This window comes from Gopherus evgoodei, chromosome 4, assembly GCF_007399415.2.
Source record: "Gopherus evgoodei ecotype Sinaloan lineage chromosome 4, rGopEvg1_v1.p, whole genome shotgun sequence".
Lineage (NCBI taxonomy): Eukaryota > Metazoa > Chordata > Testudines > Testudinidae > Gopherus > Gopherus evgoodei.
The window spans coordinates 144,074,806-144,091,387 of NC_044325.1; the positions used below are offsets into that span (position 1 = coordinate 144,074,806).

General features: G+C 44.2%; 1 protein-coding gene across 4 annotated transcripts in view; it reads left to right on the forward strand.

Annotated features, from left to right (window-relative positions):
* LOC115650945 (complement receptor type 2-like) overlaps nucleotides 1–16,582 on the forward strand; it is a 34,783-nt gene that overhangs the window by 13,237 nt on the left and 4,964 nt on the right. For 3 of the 4 annotated variants that reach the window (XM_030561642.1, XM_030561643.1, XM_030561641.1), the window contains exons 5-11: nucleotides 2,459–2,544; nucleotides 3,999–4,211; nucleotides 5,773–5,955; nucleotides 6,658–6,846; nucleotides 7,448–7,630; nucleotides 15,412–15,600; nucleotides 16,215–16,403. In XM_030561642.1, the coding sequence (XP_030417502.1) occupies nucleotides 2,459–2,544; nucleotides 3,999–4,211; nucleotides 5,773–5,955; nucleotides 6,658–6,846; nucleotides 7,448–7,630; nucleotides 15,412–15,600; nucleotides 16,215–16,403 (1,232 nt within the window). The remainder of the gene's footprint in view (nucleotides 1–2,458; nucleotides 2,545–3,998; nucleotides 4,212–5,772; nucleotides 5,956–6,657; nucleotides 6,847–7,447; nucleotides 7,631–15,411; nucleotides 15,601–16,214; nucleotides 16,404–16,582) is intronic. The other variant, XM_030561644.1, reaches the window with a different exon arrangement.

Sequence of the window (16,582 nt, forward strand, 5' to 3'; positions counted from 1 at the left end):
CATGCAGCCCCGCGCCGCGGCGTTGCTCCGGATGAGCGGGGAGCGGTTTTCCCTCCCTAGGGAGCCAAATGTTGCCCTGCGGGAGCGTGCACCCCTGGCCTCCAGAGCACTGCATGCGCCACAGCAGGGCTCCAGGGGAAGGCGGGGGAGGGGTTGGCGGCTTGCTGCGCTGGGCCTGGCGCTCCGGCCAGGCAGCGCGGACCCTGCAGCTTGCTGCATCATCAGGATTTTTAATGGCACACTGGAGTCCCGGAAGGCTCCAGTGTGCCATTAAAAATCGGCTCGGGTGCCATCTTTGGCACGTGTGCCATGGATTGCCGACCCCTGATCTAGTCTGACCTACTGTATAAGAGAGCCCAGAACATTTCACCTACTGATGATCAAACCTATATTTGTATTTGATCTAGAACATATTTTTAGACAGAATTCCAATCTTGATTTGGAGATTTCACCAGGTCCCTAGGTATGTTGCTCGAATAGTTAATTACATCCATTGTTAAATTCAGGCTTCATACAAGGCACAAACTGTTATCTCGTTTCAGCTTCCAGCCGTTGGATCTTTTTATACCTTTTTCTGCTAAATTAAAGAGGCCTCTATTTTCAAACCTTCTAGCTGTGTAGGTACTTACAGGCTGTCCATGATCAAGTTACCTCTTAACCTTCTCTTTGAAAAGCTTAAATGGATTGAGTTTCTTCCACTCTAGTGAGGCAGATTTTCCCAGCCTCAAATCATTCTTGTTGCCTTTTTCTGCACTCTTCCCAATTGAATATCTTTTCTTGAAGTGCAAACACCAGAATTGGATTCAGTATTTTTGGGGTAGCTGCATGGCTGCTGTATATAAAGGTAATACCACCTCCCGACTCATACTGAATTGTCCCCTGCTTGCGTATCCATGTATTGCATTAGCCCTCTTAGACACAGCATCTCACTAGGAGCTCATGTTCACTTGTTTATCCACCATGACCCCCAAGTCCTTTTTCAGAATGACTGCTTTCCAGGATAGTTTTCCCATTCTGTGTGACTGGCATTTTTTCCCCCTAGACTTATACCTTTGTATTTAGCTATATTAAAATGCATGGTGTTCAGATGAGCCCAGTTTACCAAGCAATCCAGATAACTGTAAAACTAAACTGGATGTATCATAATTTACCATTGCACCAATCTGTCATCTGCAGACTTCAATAGCAATGGTTTGATACCTTCTTCCAGATATTGGATGCAAATATTGAATAGCACTGGGCCAAGAACAGATTCCTGGAAGATCCCAGTAGAAATGACCAGTTTAAGGATACTCCCACTCCCACACTCTCTCTTCTTTTGAGATACATCAGTTAAACCAGTTTTAATCTATTTGATTATTTTGTATAGTGCTAGTTTTTTAGTTAGAACAGCATGCAATATTAAATCTAGTGCCTTACTGAAGTCTAAATATATTATTATATCAATGAGTTATCGTCATCAACCAAACTTCTAATCTAATGAAAAAAAACAATATCAAGTTTGTTCCATAAAATTTATTTTCCATGAAACCATGAAAGCTGCCATCCTTTCGTTCTTTACTGATCACATCCCATATCAGCCATTCCATGACTGCCTGCAATCATTGTCAGCCTAACCAGTAAGGGACTCTGGGATGGGGCATACAAACCCCAGGAAAAAGCTAATGACCTGATGTAGGCTCAGTCAGCCCCACCCTGCTACACCTGCTGTAGGCATCAGGTTTGGTGGGAGGAGTTAAAAGTAGAATGCACAGCTCAGCTGGGGGCAGACTGGGAAGGGGAGAGCAGACCTCCAGCTCTTACTCTGAGAGAGGCTTGGATAAGGCCAGGAATGGCTTGACAGACAGCTGCCTTCCAGGACTTCCCTGAAGGAATGTAGGCGTGACACAGGACTCTGTTTGATTTGTCACCAGTGACCTACCTGCTGGTGCTGAGGAAGTCTGCTGCAGCTGGTGGTCTGCCAGAAGGGGGTGACAAATAAATAAAATACCTTCTGTTTCCTTACACCTAACTAGGGACCTGGCAATAGTTTGTCCTGGGCCCAGACGCAACCCAGTCACAGATTCCCATGATCTTACCTCCTCTTGCAAAGGCCACGATGAATCATGGGAGATGTAGCCTCACTTGGGAGACCAACCTATATAGGAGAATGGGGCATCCAAGCTACAGCTCCAATGTGGCACCATGGCAGTATTTTGAGATTAAAATATTTCCGTTTGGGGGCATTCTGTTTTTCCATGAAACATGGAAAATTTCCGCAGAAAGCAGATGCTTTAAAAAAACAAACCATTTAATTGAAAATCCAATTTACTGTTGAAAAATAGTTTTGATGAAAAGTTGTTGACCAACCCTACTAATGATGATGTAAGAGAATCAAAGCCTTATTGATGATGGACTAGGCAAAACATCCAATCTCAGTTTGTATCATATAAATTCCATTCCCCCCTGTTTTATTCAGGTACAGACGAATTGGACATGCAGAAATAAAATGTGTGCTTGAAGGATCACAGGTTACATGGGACAGAGATATTCCATACTGTCAAGGTGAGTAGAGACTCTTAATAGCTCTATGGGGAAAGTGTAATCAGGGTTAGACAATGAAAAGCATACTTTCTCCTGCTGGATGGATTCTGAAATACAACTCCTTTATCATTTCACTGCATACTAAATTCTTGAACACTTCAGTTTTGTTTTCCTCTTGCACCATGTTGTAGAAAACCTTGTTAGCGTCTGAATCTGTCTGTTTGTGGGGTAGAAGCAGGGCCAGCTCCAGGCACCAGCTTAGTAAGCAGGTGCTTGGTATGGCCACTCCCAAGAGGGGTGGCATGTTCAGGTATTCAGAGGCAATTCGGTGGAGGATCCCTCACTCCCGCTCAGAGCAAAGGACCTCCCGCTGAATTGCCGCAGATCGTGATCGTGGGTTTTTTTTTGTTGTTGTTTTGGCTGCTTGGGATGGCAAAACCCTTGGAGCTGGCCCTGGGTAGAAGCACAAAAGACTCAGATTCTTGGTTGACAGAGCTTGGACCAGATCCCCAGCTGGTGTAAATTGAATCAGACCCTTGCTCTTCAGATATAGTATTAACATGCTTATAGCACAATCTCTAAGCACTTTACAGATATCTTTATATTTAGGGATCACTTTGTCTGTCACTCATATGCAGCTATCCCTAGGATGGAAAGTGACAGGTGCGTTTCACAGTAAAGAGCAGTAACTGTTTAGGACAGGGAGTGAAGCATTCTGGACTCCGCTGAAACTGCAGGCAGAGTTTAAGGATGCAGAATTAATTACCAAAATAGCTAACTCCTCCCTTTGGAGGAAGTGCCAGAGAATCCTTAATATGCATGAACGGGCAAGACCTTGATTTGATTTCTCTTCCCTTCTTTGGCCTACATGATGCTTCAGTCTGTGCATCCACATCCCGACGGCATAACTACATTAGGAAACGTTCCCCGTTTTCTAGTCTTAAAAATCTTGTCTCCTACAGGGCCAGAGCCCCAGCTGGTGTAAATGGGCATAACCAAGGCCAGCGCTTCCATTTAGGCGACCTAGGCGGTTGCCTAGGGCACCAGGATTTGGGAGGGCGGCAATTCGGCGGTGGGGGGGTCCTTCTGCGCTCTGGGTCGTCGGCAGTAATTCTGCGGCGGGTCCTTCACTCACTCCGGGACCCGCCACTGAAGTGTCCTGAAGATCGGGAGCGCGGAAGGATCCCCCCCGCCGCAGAATTGCCGCCAATGACTGGGAGCGTGGAAGGACCCCCACCTACGGCGCCAAAAACCCTGGTGCCGCTCCTGGGCATAACTCCATTGTACTCAATAGGCTCGGTCCTCTGCTGGTGAATCAGTGCTCCTCCCTTGATGTCAATGGCGCTACATTGATTTTAAACAATCTAAGGTTTTGGTCCATTGTGTTTCAGCCTCTTCTTCTCTCATAAGACTTTGGATATGACATACATTAAATTCTCTCTTGCTTCCTTTCTTTCCTTTTTCCCTCTCTTCAGTGATACCTTGCCTGCCTCCTCCAAAAATAGAGCACGGGACACATACTGGGACAACGATGGAGGAATTCAACTATGGGTCATCTGTCACTTACCAGTGTGACACTGTAGAAAGGGGACAGGTTCCTTTCTCACTTATTGGAGAGTCCTCCATTCACTGTACATCCACGGATAATGTAAATGGAGACTGGAGCGGGCCTGCCCCAGAATGTAAAGGTAACGGAATCCATTAACTGTAAAACAAGTGGTAATGTGCGCGTACACATTAACCATGTAAGTTGTAACAGTGCCACTGCTTAATAGATTGTCCCCAGGACTCCTAATCTTATTCCCACTCCTCAGCACATGTTCTTAGTAACACCCATTGGAGAATAGAGCCCAGTTTGAGATTTGCAGAGACACTAAGGGGTGCAGGGAATTGCACTTATTGTGTCCAGATTGATCTCAGTTCCCACACACCCTGCCAAGAATTGCTGCCTGCTTCCTTGGTCTGCCCACACTCTGTGTTCCAGCCCCTCCCTCAGGCAAGGAGCCAGGAAGCTCGAAGAGGCAGTTGGTGTCAGTATAGGAGGAGGAAGTGACATGGAATCCTGGAAAAGCTCCATGTGGGGAGACAGGCTGGCAACATGAGACTGACTACTCACATGCAGGAGAGAACCGGACAAGGTCTTCTGCTTCTCAGAGGAGAAGCTGGGCCAAGACAGGGGATGGAGCAGGGCTTGGAGCTGGGTGGGAAAGGAGAGGAGAAGAAGGGAGTTTATTCAACAACTGTTTTCACTTAAAGTCCTCAGAAGAAGAATACTGGAGCTGATCGAAATTTTTTCAACAAAGTTTTTATGTCAAAAAAGTCCTTTTTAGAAAAAAAAGCAAATTGTTTTGTGAAAAACTGTCAACTTTACTGAAAATGTTTTATTTTTCATGTTACTGTTTTTAATATCCCCCCCAACTCATATAAAATGTTATTGAAGTGGCCATGAAACTTACTGAAAAACCCATTTTGTCAGTGTTTTTTTTTTTAATTGAGCATATGTTTGATAAGACATATGTGGGAAACGCATCTAATTTTTTGCTCACTCTAGAAACTATTCCTGTTGAGGTTTCTGCAGGTAAGCCAGGAGCATATCTGCCTATCTTCTTCACAGGAGACCAGATCTGAGTGTCTGTCAGCTATAAGCACAGCTGGAACTCTGATTGGAGAAATGACTTTATAATGTTCACAGATGATAAGCAACAAGATGGGGCAGTTCCAATAGCTCCTGCTGCCTAATGAGACCTCTCTTGTCAAAGACTGTAATTATGTGTGTGCATGCTGTCTCCCATCCTCCTTCCAACCTCCCAACCCCAGGTCCCCACAATTGCCTGTGACAGAACTGCCATTGCAGGTGGTCACTAGTTCAGCAGGTGTAGTTTGATGCTTTACTTGAGTTAAGAAAAGGCTAGACAAAGACTAAAACTTGCCTACCATGTTCTATCAAAACCGATGCCCCAAGGAATTTGAGAACATGGCACCAGACCCACTGATACTTTTTCTGCTTTTCCTTAACACGATGTTTCCAATAAATAAATAGGTGGTTTCTGGGGTGCACTGGCGGGGCGGGCAGAGGCAGGAGTGTTCAGACATGTCATGATATCTCTGCAGGGCCATGTGTATGTGCTTTCAAATCTGTTCATATCCTCCTGGTAAATAGATCTGATTCCACTGAAGTATCTTCACTTTATTTCCCAATTTTTGATTTAACAGTAAACCTCCCAAGCTGACACTGTTTTTCTTATACAGTTGTTCTCTGTAACCAGCCAAAAGTTGCCTATGGAAAACAGATGACTGGATATAGTCCTGTATACACCTACAGAGCCTCCGTTCTGTTTGAGTGTGAACACCGCTACACCCTCAAAGGCAGTAACATACTTCATTGCAATGAAAATGGTGAATGGGATCCTCAGTCACCAGTTTGTGAGCTAAGTAAGTGTCATATGGTGACTACCACTTCCTTCAGACTGACCCTGCAGCCCTTGGTCACCCAAGATTCGGGGACAGCCAGTTTGATGTCCCCTTTGTTTTAAGAGAGGAAATAGTGACTGCTGTGCAAACTTGCATGCCACTGTGCTGACGCAGCTCCATGATATTTTGGTTAAATGACTTGTATGCTGAAAACAGGGATTCTAGTTTTATTTTATTGCAGGCAGTGTTGCCGAGTGGATAGAGCACTAAAGTGGGACTCAGGAGGCCTGGGCTTTATCCCTGCTGGGTGACCTTGGGCAAGTCACTTCCTCATTCTGTGGCCCAGTTTCCCCTGTAAAATGAGAATAATGATACTGTGGTTCTTTGTAAAGTGCTTTGAGATCTACTGAAGAAGAGTTATGTATTTATTGTGTAAGTTCTTATACTGCACTCATCACCATAATATCTCAGTGCCATCCAGTATTGCACTAAATAATGTAACTATGCACCTATTTTTTGTTTTGTTTTGTTTTTCCTCTCATCCTCTCCTTGGGAGAGAAGCATGTGCAGTGGAGTTTCTTGTGTTGTGATAGGGTTTTAGGTTTTGGGGTTGTGTTTTTTTTAATATACATGTCTTTCATGTCACATTCTTGTAGAGAAGAATTATTTCTCAATAAGATTTCCTGGTTGTGTATGTCCTTAAACTTTTATTTTTACTCTTAGGTAGCTGTGATGATCCACCTTACATTAGTAATACTTTTCGAGATCATTCTAACAGCAACTTGTTTCCGGCTGGGACTGTAGTGAAATATAACTGTATGGGAGGTTATGAGTTAATCCCTGGAATATCCTCTGCAAGTGTTACCTGTCAAAAAGATTTTACATGGTCTGAACAGCAAGAATTTTGTCGAAGTAAGCATATTAGTCTTTGGTTTAGCTTTCTTTGTTTTAATTAAGCTACAAAATTAACACAGATTTAAGAAGCTCTACTCTACAGTCGATATGTGGTTCAAAGTGTGTGTGTGAGAGAGAGTGTGAGTGTGTATCTTCCGGGAATTCTTACTTTAACAGTAGGAAGCAGGGTCATAGTTAATAGTTTACACGTTCATGAACAAATCTGTTGCTCCCACCCATGATCTCCATACTACCTTAGGCAGATTATAACCATGGTGGATTCTACACAAAATTTATTGTAACACAGCAATTGGTGTTGTTTAGAACCCTGCTGAAAATCAAAATTTCCTGCCAACTTCAATTCAAATAGTTACCCAGAAGAAAACTGGAAAGGGTACTCCTCAATCCACGAGGCACACCCACTAACCCTCATGGCAAGAAGAAATCATTTGCTGGGTCTGTCGATGATATAAAACTTCCACTGAAAACCAGCCTCTTCAAAAATGTGAAGGAAATGCTTACTTTCTATAGCTAGCAAAATGTTCAGCTGCTCCTTGTAAATGAATCTGTAGAAATGTTTTTGCTCTGATTTAATGCTGTTGGTGGCGGTGTTTCACAGGAATTAGATGTCCATCTCCAGACATTCGCAATGGAACAGCAAGACCTAGAAAAGAACTCTACGTGTATGAGGACAAGATTCGCATTGAATGTGATCGCGGTTACGCCCTCAAAGACAACTATGGATTGATGAAGTGTGAACGTAATGGTGCATGGCATCCTCCATTACCAGTTTGCGAACCAGGCATGTATGAATGATAAAGAACTTTGACATGGCGACCTGCTATCCCTGACCAGTGTAATTGCTGCATAATTATATATTTATATTATGGTAGCACACGGAGGCCCCAGGGGTGAAAGAGGGCCTCTCCCTTCGCTCCCACCCCCACCTCCTCCCTTCTTGCTTTCCCTCTTCTGCCTCTATCACCCTGAACCTCTGTCTTCCACTTCAGTCCTCTCTTGAAAGGTCCTGAGGATCCCGTGTCCTTCTTAGAACACTGACCCTGGATTCTTGGCCAAATTCCAGCTCTGCCATTGCCCTCTGCCTTCTTCTGTTTCTCCTGCGGTTTCAAAAGGATGTGGTGTTTTTCTTCACTTAGGCCCTCATTCCACAAAGTCCACGAGCACATGCTTTACTCTAAGCACAGATGTAGTGTTGCTTTCAGTGGAGCCACTTCCATGCTTAACATTAAGCATATGTTTAAGTGCTTTGCTGAATTGGGACCTCGGAGAAGTAGCCGCATTTATCTGGTGGATGAAGTAGCTCTGGGTATAACAGGTTGAACACTGTGATGGAAATGCAGGGTCATTACAATGACTGACAGGCAAGCCAAATGCTACTGGCGCAGAGATATTTCACAAACATTCTTTCTGCTCCCTTTCTCTACTGTTCTTCCGCCATGAGGTGAGGACACACAAAGGGAGTCAATGTATGTTGTTAGCTGCACAGAAGGAACAAAGTTAGTGAATGGCACTGCATGAGCTCACTAGTGGGGTGATGGTGGCGTTGTAAGACTTTGGTTCATTCCAGGGTACTCATGGGGGGAGGGATAGTGCAGTGGTTTGAGCATAGGCTTGCTAAACCCAGGGTTGTGAGTTCAGCCCTTGAGGGGGCCGCTTAGGGATCTGGGGCAAAATCAGTACTTGGTCCTGCTAGTGAAGGCAGGGGGATGGACTCAATGACCCTTGGGGGTCCCTTCCAGTTCCAGGAGATAGGTGTATCTCCTTTTATTTATAGTGGGGTGTCAGGAGATTTGTGCTAAAAGAGGAGAAAAGGAACTGGTGAAAGTTGGGGTCTGCAGTGGGCAGGCTGAGTTTCTTCTGAAGAAATCTGCAGAGAGAGTAGATGTATGAGTGACCATGACAGACCCCAGTTGTGTTAAGTACACGCAGCACTCTGTAAACACACAGAAAACAAGATCCCTGTACTGGTAGCTGAACTGGCTTTGTGATCCCCTGACTCCATCCCATTTCAAAAAGTGGTTGGAGGATATCACTACACCTCTACCACGACATAACGTGACCCGATATAACACAAATTCGGATATAACATGGTAAAGCAGCGCTGCAGGGGGGCAGGGCTGTGCACTCCCGTGGATCAAAGCAAGTTTGATATAACGCATTTTCACCTATAACGCAGTAAGATTTTTTGGTTCCCGAGGACAGCGTTATATCGAGGTAGTATTTTCCTTCCACGCAAAGAAGGCATGACCGCACACTGCTATTAGCCAGCTCCAATTTCACACACGCACTTTTTTTTGGTGTCCATCTGATCCATTACTCTTCTTTGAATGACTTTAGTTTTTAATCTGATTGACTGAATCTCACATTATAGGTTCATCTCTATTTTAAGGGGCTGTTGTTACAGTTTGCAAACCAGTTTGTATGAATAGTGAAGAACTCTGATACAGTGACCTCCCATCCTGATTTTGAAAGGAACATCTAATACTCACAGAGTGTAATTGCTGCATACTTATATATTTATATTATGGTAGCACACAGAGGACTCAGTCAGGATCCAAGGTCCCATTGTGCTGGGTGTGAAACCTTGGGAAAAGTATTTCTTCTGCTCTATTCCATGCTGATCAGGTCTAAACTGGAGTATTGTGTCCAGTTCTGGGCACCACATTTCAGGAAAGACTAATTGGAGAAAGTCCAGAGAAGATCAACAAAAATGATTAAAGGTCTAGAAAACATGATTTACGGAAAGATTGAAATTATTGGGTTTGTTTAGTCTGGAGAAGAGAAGACTGAGGGGGTACATAACAGTTTTCAAGTACATAAAAGATTGTTACAAGGAGAAAGGAGAAAAAATGTTCTTGTTAACCTTTGAGGACAGGACAAGAAGCAATGGGCTTAAATTGCAGCAAGGGCGGTTTAGGTTGGACATGACATTAGGAAAAACTTCCTAACTCTTAGGGTGGTTAAGCACCAGAATAAATTGACTAGAGAGGGTGTGAAATCTCTACTGGAGATTTTTAAGAGCAGTTTAGACAAACACCTCCGAGGGTTTGTCTAGATAATACTTAATCCTGCCTTGAGTGCAGGGGACTGGACTAGACGATCTCTCAAGGTCCCTTCCAGTCCTACAATTCTATGAGTCTATGTGGGGCACATTCTACCCTACCTAAATGACTGATGTCCTGGCACTTTGATAACTGTGATGGGCAATTTTATCTTCTGTGTCTATCGGCATGCACAAGTAGTACCAAAAGGTACACATAATAACCAACTATTGCCTGTGGGCTTTTACTCCCTAATGAAAGTAGCAAAATTAAGAACATGGTCCGCAGATTGACTTCTAGTTTTACTTCTTCTGCTAGGCACCTCTACAGAACTTCTCTCAGATGTTGTTGATAGAATTAGGCAAATTCATCCCAGCTCCAGTGCTGAGCTCATCTGGTGAATTTCCTGCTGTTTGCTTCTTCACTTTGATCGTCATGGAATGAAGTATTCCCCTGCTACAGGATTTAGTTTGATTGTAGAATGGAATCATATGAAGATTCAACTCCTTCTTCAATCTGTACACTTGCATTAGCTACTTTTTAATCAAATTTTCCAGATTACTGGAGTGTCTTCCACAATTCTACCTCCATAGCTTTGGAGGCAGAAATTAATCCACAAGGACAAAGCATATCCCGGTGCAGGGTTGGATGGAACCTTCTCCCAACTGTGCCTGTACCTTGTAGATATGTAATTCACTTTCCAGTTGCTGTGGTACCATATAGACTAATGATAGATTCATAGACTCTAGGACTAGAAGGGACCTCGAGAGGTCCTCGAGTCCAGTCCTGAGGGCCATGGACTGGACTCGAGGACCTCTTGAGGTCCCTTCCAGTCCTAGAGTCTATGAATCTATGAAAACAGACTCCCACCTATCTGCAATTTTCTCATTTACTGTGGGACTAAGATTGGGTAATACGTCTCTATCTCCCAGTTCTATAGAAGACATGATTACTTTGGCACACCATCACCACTTGTTTGCCAAATGATTTTTCTCTCTTTTCTTATTAGCTAAATTATATGCACAGCGAAGTCTGCATCTAATGTCCTTCACATGCTGCTGATAGGTTACCACAGCTTGCCTTTGTTGTTGGATTTCAAAGTACAGATCAGTTGAGAGCAAAGGATGCCTGCCAAACATAGAAAATATGGGGTCTCTCCCATTGCATTATTCTTAGCACAATTACATACCAATCCTTTAACTAGCGACTATAGCTGAGGAAGGTCCTTTTGTCTTTCCTGCACATTAGTGTTTACCCCATCAAGAGTATCTGCTTGTCAGCAATTGATTTATTAAACTGTCTTGGGAGAATTTTCAGTCTCCCATAAAGTCTCCCAGTACTTTATAAATACAGGTCTGTCGCATCTTACGCATGCTTAACATGCGTGATTTCAGCTTTGCGCAGTTGGGAGAAAGAAAAAAACAAACAAAAAAACGAGCGATTCCACCAGCATAAGATGTGAACCTGCTGTTCCCACTGAAGTATTTTATGGGAAGGGACTTGACAGCAACAGCATGTTTTTAGGCCTGTGATAAGGTTCTCCCCTATAATAAATCTGGAGCGTTAGCAAAAAAAAAAAAGAAAAAAAAAGTTTAAATAATGTGTCTGCCCTGGAGTGAGTGTGAGATGGGAGAAGCGAATCTGCTGTTCTCACTACAGTACTCAGTCCCCCTGTGCCTCTCATACTGTGTGCATCTCCCCATGCTGAGCGAGACTCTACTGTGCCTGTACTGTTTAAAGAGACAGTACGTATTTTTCGTACTGTATAACATGGCCCCTAAATGCAAGGCACCTACTTCATCTGGTGCTCAACCAAAGAAACAGTGATATGTTCCAGCGCTAGAGGAAAAACTGGCTGTGTTGGACTTATTGAGAGACAGTAGGTCGATCGCCAACATGGCGCAAATACGGCCGCAACAAATCTAGCATCCATGCCATCAAGATTTGAGAGACAGAAGTTCGTCAAGCCGCGGCATCAAGTGCTCCAGTAACTGCTAAGGTGACAAGCCAAGTGCGTGATAAGACTTCAGTGAAGACTGAAAAGGCATTAAACTTATGGCTGGAAGACATAAACCGTAAACGTGTGCCTATCAATGGCAACATGTTGCGAGAAAAGGCTCTTAGCATCTATGCACTATTCAAACCTCCTGCCGAAGAGGTACAGCCTTCTGATAAGAAGGAATTCAAAGCCAGCCAAGGTTGGCTTAACAGTTTTAGGAACCGGTTCAACCTCAAAAACGTGCAGACTATTGGTGAAGCTGCATCTGAGGACGCAGCAAAAGCCTACCCCAAACAATTAAAGAAAATCATAGAGGAAAGGGGCTAGCTTCCAGAACAAGTTTTTAATGCTGACGAGACTGGGCTCTTCTGGAAAAAAATGCCTACCCACACTTACATTTCGAAATCAGAAAGACAAGCCCCTGGCTTCAAAGCAGCTAAAGACTGTGTAACTGTATTGCTTTGTGGCAATGCGGCTGGGCATTTAATAAAGCCGGGCTTGCTCTACAGGGCTGCAAATCCCCGTGCCCTAAAAGGCAAGAACAAAAATCTCCTGCCTGTGTTCTGGCAATCAAATAAAAGGGCTTGAGTGACGGCAGCATTATTTCTGGTTTGGTTCCACAAGTGTTTCATTCTGGAGGTCAAGCAGTACCTTGAAGAAAATGGACTTGACTTTAAAGTGTTGCTGATCATAGACAATGCTCCTGGCCACCCTGCAACACTCTGGTTTGCGCATAATGATGTTGAAATCGTCCTTCTCCCCCCCAATACCACCTCCAACCTCTTGACCAAGGTGTCATTAGCTGTTTCAAGGCCACGTACACGAGGCTTACATTCTCACAGATCCTTACAGCTATGGATGCTGATCCCAATCTTAATGTAATAGAGTGTTGGAAGTCCTTCAACATTGCTGATTGCATCACTTATATTAAACAGGCAATAGATTCAATCAAGCCTGAAACAGTCAATGCATGTTGGCGAAACCTAAGGGAAGACTGTGTGAGTGATTTTAAGGGTTTCCCGACCATTGATAAAGAAGTGCAACTCATTGTTCAGGTGGCCAGGCAAGTGGGTGATGATGGCTTTGTTGACATCCTCGAGGAAGAAGTTGAGGAATTAATTGAGGGCCATAGAGAAACATTGACTAACGAAGAGTTAGAGGAACTGATAAAATCGTCTACAGAAGACAAAGATGACGACGACGAACAGGAAGAGCCAGCAAGTGGGAATCTTCATACATTTGCTGAAGTGTTCCAGGCAGCGAAACATGTGAATGATTTAATTTCTGAATATGATCCCTCTAAGGAATGAAGCCTCAAAATCACACGTAGTGTTACGGATGATTTGAGACCGTACCAAGAAATGTTTGAGGAGCTCAAAAGACAACAGTGACAGTTGCCAATCACCATGTTTTTAAAGAAAAAACAACCACCAGCAGCAGAGCCTACACAATCAACTTCTCGAGCTGAACCAGAACCATGCAGTTCCTCTGCGACTCGCTCTCCATCATCCAAGCCTGGCCCATCGTCTCCTGGATCGACATCAAGCTCTGGTGACTCAATAATAGTTTTGTCAGGGGAAGAGGAAGATTAATAATTGGAGTGTGTACAGTACAAGACTAGCAAGAATATCCAGGATGACTGGTGACTGTTCAAGTTTACAGTACTGCACTGTACTGTTTTCATTTTTTATTCTTTCATTCTTCTGTCTCTGTTAAGTTATTAAAATACTGTAAAATTATATTTTGCATATGTAGTCTTTATTATATACTATACTGTACATTGCTGTATACAATACATAGTACTGTACAGGGTTGTATACACAAAATTGTACTTTATGGGTGATTTAAGGGATTTTCAAGTGTCATTTTGACTATACGCGGTTTTCGCTTTATGCGCTGACTGCGGAACATAACCCCAGCGTAAGATGCGCCAGACCTATGTTCTTCATTAGCCAGCATTTTAAAAAATGCTGTTTATTGGAGTTAGTGCCTGGACTATATGTCCGTACTAATAAATGCCGTTTGCAGTTAAGATTTCTTGAAGCTAAATATGCTCTATACCTTTAAGGACTAGCCCTGTCTTAAAAAGACTTCTGCAGAAAAATTGCCCTGGATTAAGGACAGGCCATCTCCAGGCACCAGCTCAGCAAGCAGGTGCTTGATGTGGCCAAGGGGAAGGGGTGACAAGTCAGGCTCTTTGGCAGCAATTCGGTGGTGGGTCCCTCGGTCCCTCTCGGAGGGAAGGACCTGCCACCAAATTGCCGCCGAAGAAGAAAACGGAGTGATGGAGCTGCTGCTGAACACGATCATGGCTTTTTTTTTTTTTCCACCGCTTGAGGTGGGTAAAAACCCTGGAGCCAGCCCGGATTAAGGGAGCTATGATGGGAGATGGTCTCCACAGTGCCCTGTGCCCCCAGTGGTCCAGAGATCAGACAACATTGTCCCAAGCGTCGATGATGCTGGGTGAAGCAGAAGGTGGCTGGAATGCCCAGAGGATACAATGATTCTGTCTCTCCCTTAGCAGCTAGCTTCACTGTGACCATTATAAAGATCCCGTCACAGATTAAAGTTGCCATCCCCCAACTCAACCATTGAGTGGGAGCAGTGGCACAAATGCTTCTGGCACTCACATCAGTGTTGGGTCAATTCTCAAAACACTGAGCCACATGAAAAGAGAATTTTAAGCATCCATGAATTTTCAAAAATCCAGAGGAGGGATTAGAGAGACCGGGGGATAAGGTAATATCTGTTATTGGAGTTATTAGTTACTCGAGCATTTTCAGAGCTCTAAACCTATTTCAACAGGCAGCACTGGGACTTGCTTTTCACGTCACTCTAGCTGCCGTCGGAAAAGTTTGACGATCCCAGAACAGTGTCAGACTAAAACTAACCACTATGGAAAATTACATAGCCTGCTAGAACCAGCTCTGTCCCCTTCTTTCACCCTAAGCAGTCCTCCTCCTCACCAGTTTGAGAGGGATGGACATATGGGGAAAGGATGGCTCGTTATACTGGGAGGATGGTGTGGTGGGAAAGTTCAGTAGCTAGTGAGGATTGGTGAGGAACTCGGGGGACTCCAGAAGAGTTTCATAACTTGGAGGAGGCTTGGCATGCTTGTTCAGGGGGTTCTAGCAGAACTCTTTGGCTACAGAAGGGGTTCAGATTTGGAATTTGGTGATGCAGATGTAGCAGGCCAGTTTAAGGACTCAGGGAGTCATGCAGAAGGACCCTACTGTTGAAGTCTATGGGGTCCCTACAGGTCAAAGAGACATTTTAAGAGTGTTCTGCATGTTGCTGTTTTTATCTTTGCTCTCCCAATGTCTTGGGTATGATGCAAATTCACAGCCAGAAACTAACAGAAAGCGCTGGCAGATTGTCAGAGGTATTCGAGGCTGGTGCCTCTCTAAGAACTTTTTTTTGGAAATGTAGTGCCAGGAAACTCCCACAGTAGTTATGCTGCCTCCCTTCTTTAAGGAGATTTCCCATTCTGTATCAATGCTCTATTTTTCCCTTTTATTCTAGCTTGTGAGCCACCTGCACACATCGCTAATGGACAGGACAACCGCGGCTGGAAAAATGTTTTCCTTGTTGGCTCAAGTGTGAGCTACTCCTGTAACCGTGGTTGGTTGCTTGTTGGAGAATCCTCCATTCGATGTACAGCTGGTGATGGGGGAACTCCGCGCTGGGATGCACCTGTCCCTGAGTGCAAAGGTGATTCATTTCTTCATCACACTAGAATGACTGAGATTAGAAAAGGGTGGAGGGCACATGACCTGGGGGCTAGTTAACATCTTAGCCCTTAAATACTGAAAATATGTAGAGCCATGGGCCAACTCACTGCAGACTCAGTGGCTATAGAAGGGGTTCAGATGCAGAATTTGGTGGTGCATATGTAACAGGGCCAGTTTAATGACTCAGGGAGCCATGCAGGAAGACCCTACTGTTGAAGTTGATGGGAGCTGCAGGCCTTCAGGACTTCCCAGCATCTGGCTGCAATTCTCAGTAATTCAGTGCAGTTATTCAGTGTCATGAGCATGTGAACAACAATCCCTGGGGTCTCTACAGGTCTCAGAACCATTTTAAGAGTGTTTTACATGTTGCTGTTTTTCTTTGCTCTCCCAAAGCCATGAGTATGATGCAAATTCACAGCCAGAAATTAACAGAAAGCGCTGGCAGGTTGTCAGAGGTATTCGAGGCTGGTGCCCCTCTAAGAATTTTTTTTGGAAATGTAGTGCCAGGAAACTCCCACAGTAGTTATGCTGCCTCCCTTCTTTAAGGAGATTTCCCATTCTGTATCAATGCTCTATTTTTCCCTTTTATTCTAGCTTGTGAGCCACCTGCACACATCGCTAATGGACAGGACAACCGCGGCTGGAAAAATGTTTTCCTTATTGGCTCAAGTGTGAGCTACTCCTGTAACCGTGGTTGGTTGCTTGTTGGAGTATCCTCCATTCGATGTACAGCTGGTGATGGGGGAACTCCGCGCTGGGATGCACCTGTCCCTGAGTGCAAAGGTGATTCATTTCTTCATCACACTAGAATGACTGAGTTTAGAAAAGGGTGGAGGGCGCATTGCAATGACTTGGGGGCTGCTTAAGATCTTAGTCCTTAAGTATTGAATATATGTGGAGTCATGGGCCAACTCATTGCAGATTCCTCCTTTGCAGCAGACCAAACACTCCCAGCTGAGATG